This window comes from Trichoplusia ni, chromosome 20, assembly GCF_003590095.1.
Source record: "Trichoplusia ni isolate ovarian cell line Hi5 chromosome 20, tn1, whole genome shotgun sequence".
Classification (NCBI taxonomy): Eukaryota; Metazoa; Arthropoda; class Insecta; order Lepidoptera; family Noctuidae; genus Trichoplusia; species Trichoplusia ni.
Window position 1 is genome coordinate 7251005 of NC_039497.1, and position 16960 is coordinate 7267964.

The 16960-nt window shown below is 39.0% G+C and overlaps 2 protein-coding genes across 2 annotated transcripts; both read right to left on the reverse strand.

The window, feature by feature from the left end:
* Positions 1-5660: 5660 nt before the first annotated feature.
* On the reverse strand, positions 5661-6620 carry LOC113503981. Its single transcript, XM_026886123.1, has one exon. The coding sequence runs from the start codon at positions 6618-6620 to the stop codon at positions 5661-5663; it is 960 nt and encodes a 319-aa protein (XP_026741924.1).
* A 2044-nt stretch (positions 6621-8664) lies between these two features.
* On the reverse strand, positions 8665-16945 carry LOC113503746 (serine-aspartate repeat-containing protein C-like). The gene is made up of 2 exons (XM_026885829.1): positions 15350-16945; positions 8665-11099 (listed from the first exon to the last, which is right to left on the reverse strand). Exon 2 carries the CDS (start codon positions 11097-11099, stop codon positions 10233-10235), a length of 867 nt encoding a protein of 288 aa, XP_026741630.1. The 5' UTR covers positions 15350-16945; the 3' UTR covers positions 8665-10232.
* Between the last annotated feature and the right edge of the window lie 15 nt (positions 16946-16960).

A 16960-nucleotide genomic window follows, 5' to 3' on the forward strand; every position in this document is an offset into this window, starting at 1 on the left:
GCGGCGTTGGCACTTCTATTACCTTGTTATTTAGATTTCTATGGCGAGGACCAACCTCATTTATAAATTTGAGAAAAGCTTGCCAAGCGCGTCATTTGCTTGAAAATGATCAGCATTGGGATGACGCTTTAGCAGAATCCTGTATTAGTGATAATCCACGACGGTTACGCCATTTATTTGTAACATTACTAAAATTTTGTAATTTGTCAGATGCTATACAATTATGGGAAAAAAATAAAGATAAAATTTCAGAAGACTTTCTTAGGAATATATCTCACAATGATGAAGGCACAACTAATGATAATGTCCGTGATCTTGCCATAAATCTCTGTTTATTGGCTAGTAGGCGGTAAATTACTATGTGAACATGGTTTGCCAACACCAACCTCAGTCGGAGAGGTTACTAATAGGGAATATTCCGCAGAGATTGGTTACAACCCAATGGAACTGCTGACGACATTAGAAATCGGTGTCCCAATGATGACTGCAGAATAACGTTCAGACTATGATCGCGTGTGCGAGAGTGTTCAAAATAATTTGGGAACAATATGGTTTTTAGATGCACCTGGAGGAACTGGGAAAACCTTTTTGACTAAATTAATATTAGCTTCCGTTCGAAACCAGGGTAAAATTGCTCTTGCCGTGGCTTCATCAGGGATAGCTGCAACATTGCTACCAGGAGGTAAAACTGCTCACACTATGTTTAAAATACCAATTGATTTAGATCGCACGGAAAGTCCAACCTGTAGTATTTCAAGAAATAGCGACAAAGCTAAGGTATTACGCGAGTGTAATTTAATCATATGGGATGAGTGTACGATGGCCCATCGAAAAGGAGTAGAATGGTCGATGAACAAGAACCCACTAATTACCTACCCGATAGAATTCTTAAATTCTTGCCCGGACTTCCTTCTCATGAAATTTGTTTAAAAATTGGCATTCCGATTATTCTACTCCGAAATTTAAGACCACCACAACTTTGCAATGCAACTCGACTGAAAGTAACCCAGTTGCAACAAAATATAATCAAGGCTCAAATTTTAACAGGTTGCGGTGAAGGAGAAACCGTCTATATCCCCAGAATACCCATTATACCAAATAATTTTACGTTCCAATTCAAAAGAACGCAATTCCCGGTATCGGTGTGTTATGCAATGACAATTAATAAAGCTCAAGGGCGGACTTTTCGTGTTGCCGGAGTAGATCTCGGTGTCAGTTGTTTCTCGCATGGTCGGTTATACGTTGCTCTTTCCCGGGTTAGCAGTTCTAGAAATCTTTATGTTCACGTGCCGGACGCAACAACTTCCAATATAGTTTAAGCCTCATGTAAACGTGATCTAAACAATATTACCAATACATTAACTTAATAACAGAAGGAGTTACACGCTAACAGATTCGCGGACACAGCTATCTTTTCTGCCGAAAGTCGCTATTACACGCGAACGAAGTCGCGGGCAAAAGCTAGTCTTCGATAAAAAACCTACAGATGATATTCGACCCTACGCAACTGTCCAGGTTGGTAATATTACTTTGTGTGGATTACTAGACTCTGGCTCAGCTGCAACTATTCTAGGTAACAATTGCCGTGAATATCTAAAACCTATCGGCCTAGCTATTCATAAAGACCTAAAAACCTTCACTGCTGCAGGAGGCGAAAATTTACCTACTATCGGTTATGTTAATTTACCCGTAACATTCGAAAATCAATTTCATATTTTAAAAGCCTATGTTATACCTACTATAAAAACCAATCTCATACTCGGTGTTGATTTTTGGACAAAATTTAATCTCTTTCCAAAATTTTACAATTATATTTCATTACATAGTTTGTCTAATTGCCCTACTAACGTAAACACGGTCTCTGAAGCAAATGTTATGTTACATTCCTACCACGAACTAACAGATAATCAACGTGTTACCGCTGATAATGTAATCGATCAGTTTAAGGATATTTCTACTGAAAAGTGTGGTTTAGGTAGAACTAATCTAGTCATGCATCAGATTGATACTGGAGATTCTTTACCTATTAGACAAAGATACTACCGCGTTTCTCCAGAGAATTTATTTATTTATTCTTACAGAAGGCTTACGGACTAATAACAATATTATAGGTAATATATTATAAAACTTAAATTGCCAATAACAAGCCTCCACAGATAATTTCAACCTATCGATGGATACTTATGTAGGTATCATACAGTTACAGTCTTTATGCCATAGGTACCTTCAGTTTGAGTGTAATTGCTAGCCACTTACATTATTCACAAAAAGTAAAAATATTTATTCACAAAAGAATATTTTTGCCAAACGTCGCCTTACTACGTTCGGTTTCGTGCAAAAAAGGTCTATATCAAGATCCCGCGGTAATGAATTAAAGTAACGTGCACCACGTGAGAAGAACGCGTTACGTCTATACTTCGTGGAAGCAGAAGGTACGTGAAGCAGCGGTCGCTGTCGGAAACCAATATGATTGGTACGCAGTTGTACTTTTTCTAGTAGCTCTGGACAGTCGACCGCGCCAGTAGCGATATTTATTAAAAAACATACGTCACTGATTTCACGTCTTTTTTCCAGGGGTAAAAAGTGGTACCTCCTACAACGATGGATATAATCGTCCGACCATTGTTGTGCCTTATAATCTAAATATCTTAGAAATTTACGCTGAACCCCCTCAATACGTGTCCTATATATTTCATATTGTGGGTTCCAAACCTGGGACGCATACTCTAAGTGACTGCGTACGAATGAGCAGTATAATATCTTAATAGGCTTTAATGATCGAAAACAGGCTGTAGTTCGCATTATGAATCCAAGGGCTCTAAATGCTTTATTCACAATGTCATCAATATGTTGGTCATATAGCAACTTACTATCTTGTATGATTCCAAGATCTTTCATAGTAGAAACTTTGCTGATACTTTCACTGTTAATCGTATACTTGGAATCTATTACCGATTGTCGACGTGTGAAGGCTACGTGATAGCATTTTGCTACATTTAATTGGAGCTTATTGCGTGTGCAGTATTCAGCAAATCTGTTGAGGTCGTCCTGTAGCTGTTGTGTATGAGTTAAATTACTTATGACTGAGTACCTTCATGTCATCGGCATAGAGTAAGATGTAAGAGTGCTTAAAACATTGCTTAATATCTGAAATGAATAAAGTGAACAATAGAGGTCCCAAGGTTGAGCCCTTTGGCACGCCCGAGGGGATTGTGCACCATGCTGATGTGTATCCATGTAGTACCACAGCCTGAGTCTGGTTGTTAATATAAGAGGTGAACCAACGAAACAGGTCACCGTGTATACCGACTGATAGTAATTTCTCTAAAAGTACACGATGATCTATACGGTCAAAGCATTTACTATAGTCGGTATAAATCACGTCGACCTGTGCGTGCCCTTCCATACCTGATGTTATGTATTCGTGTGATAATATAAGATTAGTTGTAGTTGAACGCTTCTTAAGGAAGCCATGCTGTTCATCTCCAAAATTACATTGTAGTGCCGAGTAAACATCATTATATACTGATCGCTCCAGTATTTTTTGAGAATAAACATATTTTGGATATAGGTCGATAATTTTTAATATCTGATTTATCCCCTTTCTTAAAGACTGGAGTGACGAACGCAGACTTCCAAATTTTAGGCACATACCCTTCACTTAAAGAACGTCTAAATAAAATACATAAAGGCTCAACTATGCTACTGGCACAATTAACGATAAAGATAGGTGGTATAAGGTCAGGACCACCTGATTTGGAGAGGTCTAGTGCCTTTAACAATTTTAATACATATGACTTGTCTACCTCAATATCACTTATAGACATAATCCCATCCCCACGGCAAGTACTGTTAATAGAAATGTTTGAATCTGGTTCTTGAAATGCGGAATAAAAATAATTTGCAAACAAGTTGCTAATCTCCTCACCAGAATGCGCTGTGATGTCGTTATATTGCATTACATTGGGGAACGTGCCAGATTTCCTCCTACTCTTAACATACGACCAAAAAGCTTTCGGATTTTTTATGATAGAAGATTCAATTTTTTCTATGTAAATGTTAAAACATTTTTGTCCATATCCTTTGCCCTAGTACGCAATATGGAAAAGGAGTGATAGTCAGATAAGTTGCCGTATGTTTTATATTTTTGATGATATTTGTATTTTTCTTTAATAATTTTAATTAAGGCCGAGTTATACCAGGGAGGATAAGCGGAAAGCTTTGTCGATTTTAATGGTATGTGCTTGTCTCTTACTTCATATAATTTATTGTAAAAATTTTCTACGGCATCCTCAATTGACGTATAATCTTTATGCAACAATGGGGTCCAGTTTACATTGTCAAGTTCGGACGTTATGGCTGAATAGTCACCGATCGAGTAATGATACCGATTATTTATATTGTAGTCTAACTTATGAATTTCTACGAACTCAGCAAGAATAAGTAACGGTTTGTGATGTAAATCAATGGGGCTATCTAATTGGTCAGCATTTTCAGTAACACGTGCTATATCGTTAGAAAAAACTAGGTCTAAAAGTCTGTCATTAACGTTACGTTGACCGTTATACTGCGATAAACCATAAGTCTGAACAGTGTCAAAGAATTTTATAATATGCTCACCTGAACTATTCAGTGGTAATACTCCGCATTTTTAGTCGTACTATTACACCAATCTACATTTTTTCCAAAATTAAAATCATCCAAAATTACAAACTTATCCATTGGATGAGTTAGCATTAAATTATTGAGTTTATTTGTGTAATTAGACAACTGAATGCTATAAGAATTACCTGTATTTTCACTGCAAAGGCACAGTCCGCATAAATGTAAATTATAGGTGACTTGTGGTCTAGATCGTTTCAGCTTAAGGGACACCCAGATATCTTCAGCAGTGCTACGCCAGTATTTGTTTTCAATTGCCGTTATTTCACTTTTGACCGCAATCAATACGCCACCACCTCGTTTTTGCGCGATACGGGAATAATCGCGATCACGACGCCAAACAAGATAGCGATTGTCAAATAATTCACTACTATAAATACTTTCATCTAACCATGTTTCGGTTAAAACTATAACATCATACGACTTACAACAAACACTACGAAAGAAATCAACTGTCTTCGTACGCAGACCACGCACATTTTGATAATAAATATTAAGTGGAGCCATTCCTAAGATGAACTATATCAAAATGAATTACATATTTATAACGCACAACCGAAATTACGTAGTATATTAAAAAGCACAAAAGAATTACATTATTAAATTCATAATCTATACTATAATAATTAAAAGTGGAGGTAGAAGCAATTATCCTAACAGAAGAGATTAGTAGGCACAGCAATACACACTGACCGACAAATGAGTATGTCGACGGTGACCAGCAATATTTAGTAATAAGCGTTAATGAGCGGTGTAGGAAAAAGGACCTTATTGTGAACGCATTTATGTTGATAATGTAATGGGCCAGATTAATATTAAAGAAAAAACTAAACTAAACTTTAGAATATTGCATTGACACACTATGACAATACACAGCGTCAATTGGAAAACACGATTAGCACTCCGCGGTAAGTGGTTCTCAAACTGAAGATAACAAACAATTAATGAATACACATTATACGATACAACTAAGTGAATGTTATGTAAATATTTAAAAATTACACTATTTTTGTTAGATCCTTTTCTGATTTGACCATGATCACTGGGGTGGTATCCGATTTTCTTACGTGGATCTTTGCGTGTTTGACCCACACATACTGAAAATTCATTTCAGCCGCCGTCTTCTTTGCTTTTGACAAAAGACTTTTATTTTTTGGGGTTAGGTGGTCATTTATAAATATTTTTTGATTACCGGACAGCCCTAATTGACTGACCGTGAGTGGGGATGTCTTCAGTTCATATCGGGCCGCAGCTACGAAGTTTTCTTTTATATATCTGTTACAGAAACCTACTATTATAGGTTTGATGTGTTCTTTTTGTTGAGATGGAACTCTAGATATAAAGTTAATTAGATTTTTTGATACCGGATAATTAATTCTAGCTCCGATCTTGGTCACAATATCAAAAAGGTTTTCATTGTTAGACTGTGGAACTCCCTTTAACTCGATGTTGTTCATGCGAAGCCATTGTTCATTCCTATTCGAATCTTCCTCTAGTTTATCTATTCGCACCTGGAGTTGATCAACTTGACATTGGACTTTTTCCATAAGATTAATGCGCTGCTCCATGTCATTAATTTTCGATCTGAATTCATTGACGACGTCGGAGAATTGCGAATTCATAGAAGATTTAAAGTCCAGAAATTCTTTTTTCAGGGCTAAAACCTCCTCTTTTAGTCCTTCCAATGGTGCAAATTTTGCTGACAGGGCACGTATCTCAGTCAGGACAGCTTCGGTGCCCGTGGGGTCCGATTCGGATTCAGGTCTAGGAGAGATTGGTGGATGTGCAGTCTCTGTTGGTTTACACTTCACACAACGCCAATTGAGTTTTTTGTCCTTGGAGAGCCTCTGGTAGCCCGACTTGGTGACTCCTGCACATTGGTAATGCAACCATTGCTCGCATGTTGCGCAATGAGCACCTTCCGACAAATTTTCACTGCATACACCACACTTTTCCATTTTGTAATGTAATGACTGAATAGCAGATACGAAGGGAAAAACTTTGAGAAACACTGGTTTTCTATTAGAAGCCGATAGTAGTTTGGGTTAAACACGACCGAAAGCAGCGGGGCTCACGACCGGAGTGTCGAGAAGCAACGTATTTTATCTGAAGAACTGGATGAAATGCTAGCACTAGGTGTGGTTGAAGAATGTGAGTCCTTGGTCTTCCCCTGTCTTACTTATACGTACCTAAAAAAGATGGCAAGCTTAGGTTCTCTCTAGATACCAGGAAACTAAACTCGGTGACTAAAAAGGACGCCTACAAATTACCCTACATATCTGAGATTCTAGACAATCTGAAAAATGCTAAATACCTAAGTAGTATAGATCTATCTAAAGCTTTTTGGCAGATTCCAATTTCTGAAGCTGACCGTAACAAAACTGCGTTCTACATTCCGCATCGTGGTACCTTCAGATTTATCACTATGCCTTACGGGTTGACAAATTCACCGGCTACACAACAAAGACTAGTTGATACCTTATTCTATGGACCTGAATTTGAAAACTCCGTATTTGTTTACATAGATGATATTGTATACATATTTCTCTACTTCTGAAAGTTCATAAAAAACTAAAAATGGCTAATTTAACTATTAACTTTGAGAAATCTGTTTTTTTTCGTAATGAACTTAAATACCTCGGCTATGTAATCAACTCTAAAGGTCTTCATGTTGATCCTTCAAAAATTGAGACTATTTGTCAACTACCCTAGACCTACAAATAAAAAAGAAGTTAAGCGATTTCTAGGTATAGCTTCGTGGTACCGGAAGTTTGTCCCTCACTTTAGCCCAATTGCTGGTCCTTTAAATAAGTTAACTTCTACAAATAAAAAAATAATCCCTTTTCTTGGACTACCCAAGCCGAGGAGCCCTTTAATAAATTAAGAGAACTATTAATTTCTGCCCCTATTCTATCTTGCCCCAATTTTAATCTTCCCTTTCAAGTGCATACAGACGCTAGCGATTATGGTGTTGGAGGAATGCTAACCCAAATCACAGAAGGAGTTGAGCACACTATTGCCTACTACAGTAGAACCTTGACTGGACCTGAAAAGAACTATAGCATTACGGAGCGTGAAGCTTTGGCTGTTTTAACAGCTTTGGAACACTGGAGATGCTATCTCGATAATGGCATGAAGTTTATCGTCTACACTGACCATTCAGACCTCAAATGGTTCCTAAATCTAAGTAACCCAACTGGACGGTTAGCTCGCTGGGGTGTCCGTCTATCAGCCTTTAATTTTGATATTAAACACAGGCCTGGCGTTGATAATGTTATCCCTGATGCATTGTCACGTTCATGTAAAATTTCGGCTATAAATTCTAATAACATTCTACTTAATACTAATGATCAATGGTACTTAACACGTTCGCGGACAGTCTCAGTTTATATTGTTTTCCAGAATGACACAATAAATTGCCATAGAAATATATTTGGCGTTTAATGACGTTTTGTTCTATGTAATTAGATGTTTATAAGACAATATGATACAACCGTGTTATCACGTCAACGTATCCGTACGTTCTGGCAAGACGTATATCATAGATGACTAGTAGTAGCGTCACAACGTCATTATACATCGAACGTCCAATAACGTTCTGTCACTTCCGGTGTTCCTCTAATGTGTGATATGGTCACAACGTTTATCGACGTTTGACGTGTATGTACGTTTTGTCATATCATAAACGGCCAAATAGAGTAGCCAAATCACAACGTTGATCTACGTCCAACGTGACTACACGTTTTGTCATATCGCATGGGTCAATTATGTGATGAACGTGGCACAACGTAACTCAACGTCACTTTAGTTATGCCACGTTATAGTCTATTTAAAAAAAAACACACACACAGGGGTTGTACGTAAATCAGAATTTTAATAGTTTAATAGCCATAATCAGTCTTAGAAATCGTAAACTCTAATTATACACCTAATCACAACCATCATATTTATTATATACTTAATCAACTAACATAAACTTTCATAATAAGTAATTATATTAAAACAAAAATTGCAATTGCTGCATATATAAAAAAAAAGAAATCAACAAAATAATTCTTAGTCTTAAGTTTAGGAACTTGTAATTAAATCAGTCTTATGCCAATCTTCAAAGCACAATGCACAAAGTGGTGGTTTTTCTTTGCAACCCTTACATCTTAAACCTGTTTCTTTTCGACGTTTATTCTTTGCACACATTTTGCATTTTAGATAGTTTGAAGTCTTTTTAGAACCAGGAGGAAGCGGAATCTTTTCAGGCCAATGTCCACCGCTACTATCATGAAGGTATGGGGAGGAAGGTCCTGGATATGCTGTTCGGTCTACTGTTCTATTATCGTTCCTGGAATGCTTTACCAAAAAATCAGGTTTATGGGCAGGACTAATGCCAAATAATTTTCTTATTAATTCCTCTCTAAAATTTAAAAAATCATATTTCTTGCTGTTATTCATTTTGTACTTTCTGTATAAATAAAAACTGTTCCATACTACTAAATCAAACATTTTCGTGGAGACGAGTAATATGATACCATCTGATCAGCACGGTCGATGCCAGACATAAATTGGTTGTAAGAGACCACTTCTACCGGTTTTCGCTTTAATTGTCCTCGTCTATTGGCAATGTTAACCAATTTTGGATGATCCCTTGTAGTAATCATAGTTACAGTTCGCTTATCAACCCACTTTGAAACATAGACATTATTTTTCCGCACCCATACGTGTTCTCCCTTCTTGAATTTTTTTTTCATGACCTCCTTTGGGTTTTCTTTTCGGTTTGTTCTGAGGGTTCCATTTGTGTGCGTCTTAAGGTCCAGCAATTTTTGTGATAAACCATATGAATTGTAATAGTTATCCATGAACAGTTCATGACCTTTCAGAATATATGGTTTCATTAGTTTTAACACAGTCTTTTCGGTTTTTTTACCTTCTTCCGTAGAGTCATCTTTACCAGTATACATTATTATATTTAAAACATAGCCATTAGCTTCCGTCAATTCATAGAACTTTATACCATATCTTGCTTTTTTTTATTTTATATATTGTCTAAACGATAAACGCCCTCTAAATAACAAAAGCGACTCATCTAGTGATAACTCTTTTTCTGGTGAGTAACATGCCTGAAAATTCCTCGTAATAGCATCCATAAACTCAACTATTTTGTCTTTGCCTTTAGCACTTAAAGGGGCTGTATATAGACATCTTAACAGTTGCTCAAATCTACGGCCTGACACTGTAGATACAAATATGGGGTGATAGTATAAACTGTCCGATAATGTAAACAATTTTCGCTTTTCGGGTACGTTAACTTGACCGCTTAGCAGGCATAATCCTAAGAATTTCAGCATCTCGGTACGATCTGTAGGCTTAAATGAATATGATCGACTGTATCTGGTTTTAGGTTTATTACTTTGACACATATTGGCGCCATATGCATTAGTGCAATCTACTAAATAATCCATAATAATGGGGGGAAACAAATGATTAAATATATCAAACACGGTTGTGTTATCGTCTAAAGTAAACTTCATCCCCACAGAATCAGTGTCAAAATTAAAGTCTGGTATGGTTGTTATCGTTTATACCCAATCTTGTTCGTTAGTAGTTGTCTCAGGGGAATGAGATTGTCCTTTTGACCAGTTTTCTAATACGTTGGATGATGTTGGTAGTTCACCTGACAACCTACGCTCTACTAGCACTCCTCCATGTTGGCTGTTTTCCACCACGTCATGAGAAGTCAATATTAAATTGGATATATCCAATGACCCATTTTGAGAGGAATCGAATAAAGGTGGTAGTTTATCAAGAGACCTTAAATCTCCCTCATTATCTAAATTTTCAGCAATGACACTGTCAATTAGTGACAGTGTTGACAAAGTGTCATTCTTAGGAGCGTTAGTGGTAGCCGGGAGTAGGTTTTCTGAAGCAGTTTCAACAGACGTGGGTTGGAGCAGATTTTGTGCAGCAGAGCATCCTGGTATTTCTTGAATCTCATTCTGGCTGTCAGTTACTGTTGAAGCTTTAAATAGTTTTAATCGTTTGGCTAGGGGGAAAATTTCGTCGGACGAACTCGAGTCATTCTCTATATCTGCCTCTTGAATACGTGATTGGGTAGTAGTTTGTGGTGATGGCGTGTCCATAGAACGTTGGGTACAGTCACTTTTAGTTGATGGTGTATCGCTATCATCATCACTTGAGTCAGAACTACAATTGGTGTTAGGTTGTCTAGTTGAGATCCCAATAGATTTTGAATGGTGTTTAGGTGCGGGTTTAGACGATTTCTGGCGGTAAAAAATACGAGAGCTCTCACTACCTGTTGTATCTCCTTGAGGGTCAAAATCTTTGTCAGATCCAAAGTCGCCATCACGATCCTGGAATGGGTCCGCCTCGGTAGAGTCATCGGAATCTTCAAATATTTTCATTAGGCTTCTCTTGCGTTTATCCATCTAAAACAAACAAAATAAATCATAAAATACTATTTACACACAATATGGTTATAATAAAATTCATTTACCACTTAATAATAATAATATAATAGCATTATATATTATATATAATTATAGTTATCTATTTATATTATATTATATATAATATGACTATGGACTATTATGAAATAAGTCTGAAATAGATATCATTATTACATATTTCCTTTATTTAAACCTTAAAACATAAAAATTACATTTTTAAATATATATTGTTAGGGAAGACCAACATATCGACTTAGCACAAGTATAAAAGAAGCGGGCCGACGCGCGCGCGGCCCATTTGTCAGTCGTCACTCGGAGCGGTAACACAGTCCAAGCGTCGTCAGGCCTGTATTCTTTTATAGTTGTGTTAATTGCCTTATTTTAGTGTGTCTTATGTGATTAGTTAATTCTTGTTCCTTATGTAATTAGTTTAAGTGTTGTTTACTTATTTCTGTAAATTAATAAATGTGCAGAGAAGTAACTACCTCCCCATTTGTTTTTTTTTTAACAAATACCACTTCTGCTCTCTAAAATCAGAAGTGGGATAAAGAACTTCATTGCTCACATTTCGTAATAGACCAAGGAACAAGAATTGACAATCACTTTTCAAATTTCCTTGTGATAACATGTGTTGGTGTGTGCTGGTTTGTTCTGTGTTTTCTTTGTGCGTACAGGTGAGTGCTAAACATGCCTAGGCAGTCTCATCGCGGTCAATCGCGAAGTAGGTCACGCAGTCGTTCGCAAAACTCGCGTGAAAGATCCATGAGCGATGACTCTGTGCATACCCCGCGTCCTACTCGCAAGTCAAGACTTAAATCTCGTCGCGAACGTAGTGATTCGAAGGATAGTTCGTTCTACCATCGTTATGATAATCGTGACCGTCACCGTTCTCGATCTAAGTCGAAGTTAACACGTTCGCGTCCTAGACACCCATCTCGTGACAACGATAACACTTTTCAAAGCACCCTAACTGGCATCATGATGAGACTTGACGTTATTGAACGCGCAGGTATTCTCAATAACCCGCTGCAGAGTGTTAATCAAAGCGCAAATAACGTTGAGAATCCTGTTCATGAGGTCACTCCACGTCCTAGTAGTACGGCGGACTTGGGCACTGTTCCGCAACGAGCTCGCGTGGATAACTCTGAGGGTTTTTCAACGACTATTCGTACCCCCGATCCAACGGTTCGCGGTTCAGATACCCCGTCAGCTATGTCCATGCTTGCGGACGCCATTAAATCGTTACAACCTATTAAATCTCGTAGCTACTATGTGTCAAATTTCGACCCAACCATACACGATATTGACGTGTGGTGCGAGGAGGTAGATCGGGCAGTATCCGCGAATGGTTAGTTTTGGTCAGGTGCGGCCGAGCTTGCGAAAAATTGAAGCTTTAAAAAATTCAGCAGCACCCAGTAACGTCAGACAGGTCCGACAATTATTAGGATTAGCCGGTTACTTCCGCAAATACATCAAGGGTTACGCCACGAAGACTGCATGTATTGCCCATTTAACAAGAAAAGGTGTGGAATTTCGGTGGGGCCCAGAGCAGGAACAGGTTCGCCAAGATTTGATACGATGTCTAACTAATGAACCTGTTCTCTCGATATTTAAACCCGAACTTCCCACCGAGGTTCACACCGATGCAAGCTCTGCGGGCTACGGAGCTGTACTCTTGCAAACTCATGCAGACGGTGGGAGACGTGTAGTAGCATATTATAGTAAAGTTACAGAGGGCGCAGAAAGTAGATATCACAGTTACGAGTTAGAAACGTTAGCGGTTGTAAAAGCTCTCCAACACTTTCGCCATTATCTAATTGGTTTGCAATTCAAGGTCGTTACAGATTGCAATGCACTCAAGTCGACCGAACGTAAGAAGGATCTGCTTCCTCGTGTCGCTCGTTGGTGGATCTACTTACAAGATTTTAACTTCTCCATCGAATACAGGAAAGGTGTCTTACTACCACACGCTGATTACCTCAGTCGGAACCCAGTTGTCTCGGTTAACCAAATTTCGAGACCTCGGAACTGGGCGCAAATAGCACAGGCAGCAGATAACGAGACGAGAGATTTGATTCAGAAAGTCTCAGAGGGACAACTAGAAGCTACCCGCTACACTGTAAAAGGTGACCTTCTGTACTATAAGTATACTCCTGTCGGTGAGGAACCACGATTGCTTTGTTTTATACCTAAGGGTCATCGCCTAAGCTTGCTCAGGATCTTCCATGACGAACACGAACACATTGATCGCGATAAAGCCGTGGACCTGATCTTAAAACATTTTTGGTTCCCTGGACTCCGCCAATTTGTCTCCAAGTATATTTCCCACTGTTTAGTGTGTATCTCTAAAAAGCGCGTCCCTCGAGCCCCACTACAGAACATATCGTCCTGGCCCAAGCCTGATGTTCCATTCGACACCGTACATGTACATGCCCTTGGACCATTACCTGAGTCACAGGGTTTCAAGTTCGTCCTAGTACTAGTTGACGCATTTACAAAATTTTGCCTCCTCTATCCGATTTACCGCCAGGACACCAACGAGTTAAAACGTGTGATGACCACCGCTATCTCCTTGTTTGGCGTCCCCAAAATGTTAGTCACTGATAGAGGTAGGATGTTTGAGTCCACAGACTTCGTCGAGTGGATAACTGAACTCGGCTCCGAGTTGCATTACGTCACCTCTGAGATGCACTGCTCGAATGGACAGGTGGAGCGCTACATAAGAACCGTACTTAATATGCTCCGCATCGAAGTAGGGCATAAAAACGCCTCCTGGTCCGATACACTTTGGAGACTACAGTTGGTGCTTAATATCACCAAGCAGAAGACGACGCAGACTTCTGCCATCAAGCTGATGGTCGGTACTGACGCCACTACCCCCATCATACGTTCCCTGGTACGCGACCTGGCTACAAATACGCCAGAAACTAATCGAGAAGCTCTACGGGAGATCAGAAGAAATCGCGCCAGTGAATTACTTAAGAAAAACCAAGAGCAACAGGACAAAACAGTGAATAGTTCCAGACGTCCGCCACGTGAATATAAAGGCGACGATCTAGCCTTTGTTATTAAGTACTCGCAGTCGACGGGTAAATTAGACTCAGGAATGCGAGGACCATGTAGGGTTACCAGAGTTCTGCCCAACGGCCGATACGAGCTCCAGTTGCTCGGTGGAAGCCGTGGAAAGACCACGCAGGCAACTGCTCAGCACATGGTACCGTGGAAGGGAGAATGGTGCCCTGACACTTGTGCTTCCTTTTTCGAGAGTAAGTAACTTCGTAACGTAACGTTAACGTTGTTAAGTTCTGTTGTAGACATGTACCCGGCGCTGGCGCGTATCACTGAGATCGAGGTGTGTCCTCCAACTTTAATGACTCCGGCGTTTGTCGCCCAACAATGAGGTGTGTCCTCCAACTTTAATGAGGTGTGTCCTCTGGCGTTTGTCGCCCAACAATGAGGTGTGTCCTCTGGCGTGTGTCGCCCAACAATGAGGTGTGTTCATCAACAATAGCGTATGTCGTCCACCGTTGGCGCTAGCCACCTCCCATAACACTAGTAGCTGTGGTTAAGTATACTGCATGTATGTGAGATGGTTGGGACGCTGACTCTCTTACATTCATGTATTTGTTTATTCAAGTCAATTCAAATCATCTTAAAGGTCTCTACGTGAGAATAACAAAGCTTGTAACTTTCCTGATGACGAAATCAACGACTCTGATGACAATCCAGGTCAGGCTAGCAACCACGATCGTGTACCAGTTGGACTATCCATGCCGGACTTGGATGACGCAGCCGTCCCCGCACCCCAGGACAATCTCATCAACAACGAACCCTGAGACAGACGAGTCGAGGACGACTCGACGTCAGGAGAGGCCGTGTTAGGGAAGACCAACATATCGACTTAGCACAAGTATAAAAGAAGCGGGCCGACGCGCGCACGGCCCATTTGTCAGTCGTCACTCGGAGCGGTAACACTGTCCAAGCGTCGTCAGGCCTGTATTCTTTTATAGTTGTGTTAATTGCCTTATTTTAGTGTGTCTTATGTGATTAGTTAATTCTTGTTCCTTATGTAATTCGTTTAAGTGTTTTTTACTTATTTCTGTAAATTAATAAATGTGCAGAGAAGTAACTACCTCCCCATTTGTTTTTTTTTAACAAATACCACTTCTGCTCTCTAAAAATATAAAAAAAACTAATATTAATATTATTATTATATATTATGTACTTACGGTGTTTATTTGCCGGCAAATATTACGAATCGCCGCTCCCGCGCAGATGGAACGCGCGCACTCTGCTCCCGTGACACAGCCGCACTGAGTGTTGAGACGCGGTGAGGCGGGGAGGGCGTATATACACGGTGTGCGTGTGTTTGTAGTATCGTGACGTATAGTCAAACGCACAGTTTGGAAACGATTAAAAACAAAGTTCACGTGACAGTAAAAGTTTTGAGCTTTCGATATGTTGTGACACAAGGTACCATATAACGTTTTTTTTGTATTATAATTGATCGGATATCAACGCTCTGCCGTATATAATATTCTGTTTTTGAACGTTATCATACGTTGTGCCGTATCTAAGTCTCAAGTCATGACGTATTATTTCGTTGTGTCCGCGAAAGTGTTAAATATATTTAATGGTTGTCAAAATTCCCCTACATCATTTCCTAATTACCTAGTTAAAAACAATCGTTTATTCCGTTATTCAAAAAGTAATAACCCTTTACATAAAGAGTTCGAGTGGAAAGAAGTGATTCCTGCTGAGTCGAGACAAGATATTGTGCTCGAAAACCACTCGAACCCAACAGCGGGTCATTTCGGAATTTTTAAAACTTTTAAACGTTTAAGTCTCAGTTATTTCTGGCCAGGCATGCATGCAGACATTGTAAAAGCGGTCACTTCTTGCGATACTTGCGTCGCGCATAAACACCAAAATCACGCGATCCTAGGTGAAATGGGTAGACCTAAACCTTGCACTAGACCTTTCATAGTTATTAGCGTCAACCTAGTAGGACCCCTACCCCCTACCAAGAAACTAAACACCTTTATTCTAGTTGTCACTTGTTGTTTTAATAAGTATTGCTTACTATTTCCAATCAAGCGCGCTACCGCTGAAATTATTACCAAAATACTAGAGCATGTATTCCTAATACATGGCATCCCTTCCACTGTGATTTTGGATAATGGTAAACAATTCATAAGTACCACGCTTAAACATATGCTTGAGAAATATAAAGTCCCTAAGTTGCATTTTACACCTAAATATTCACCACAAGTAAACACAGTTGAACGTTATAACAAAACGATAATGACTGCCATTTCCACGTTCATCTCTAACGATCATCGCATCTGGGATCTACTAGTACCTAAAATACAATTCGCTGTGAATTGTTCCGTAAATGAAATTACTGGCTACACTCCTTCATTTCTGGTATACGGACTTGAATTATATCGACACTGATACTGAAGATGATTTAATTTTCCAACCTCGCGATTCCTACGCGGAGAACATAGGTATCCTATCTTCTATCTTTAATAAAGTTCAGTCACCACTTCTACAAGCTCACAGTCGTAATAGTCAACATTATAATTTACGCCGGAAACCGGCTGAATTTAACATTGGTGATATAGTGTGGAGAAAGACGTTTTACCTTAGTGACAAGGACAAATATTTCGATAAAAAGTTAGCACCGAAATTTATAAAATGTAAAATAATTGGTAAAAATCTCCTCTTGTCTACGAGTTAGCTGATATGTCTGGAAAACCACTAGGCTCCTGGCATATCAAAGATATTAAAATTACAAATTATAAAACTTAGTAACTATAAATAAATAAATCTAAAAT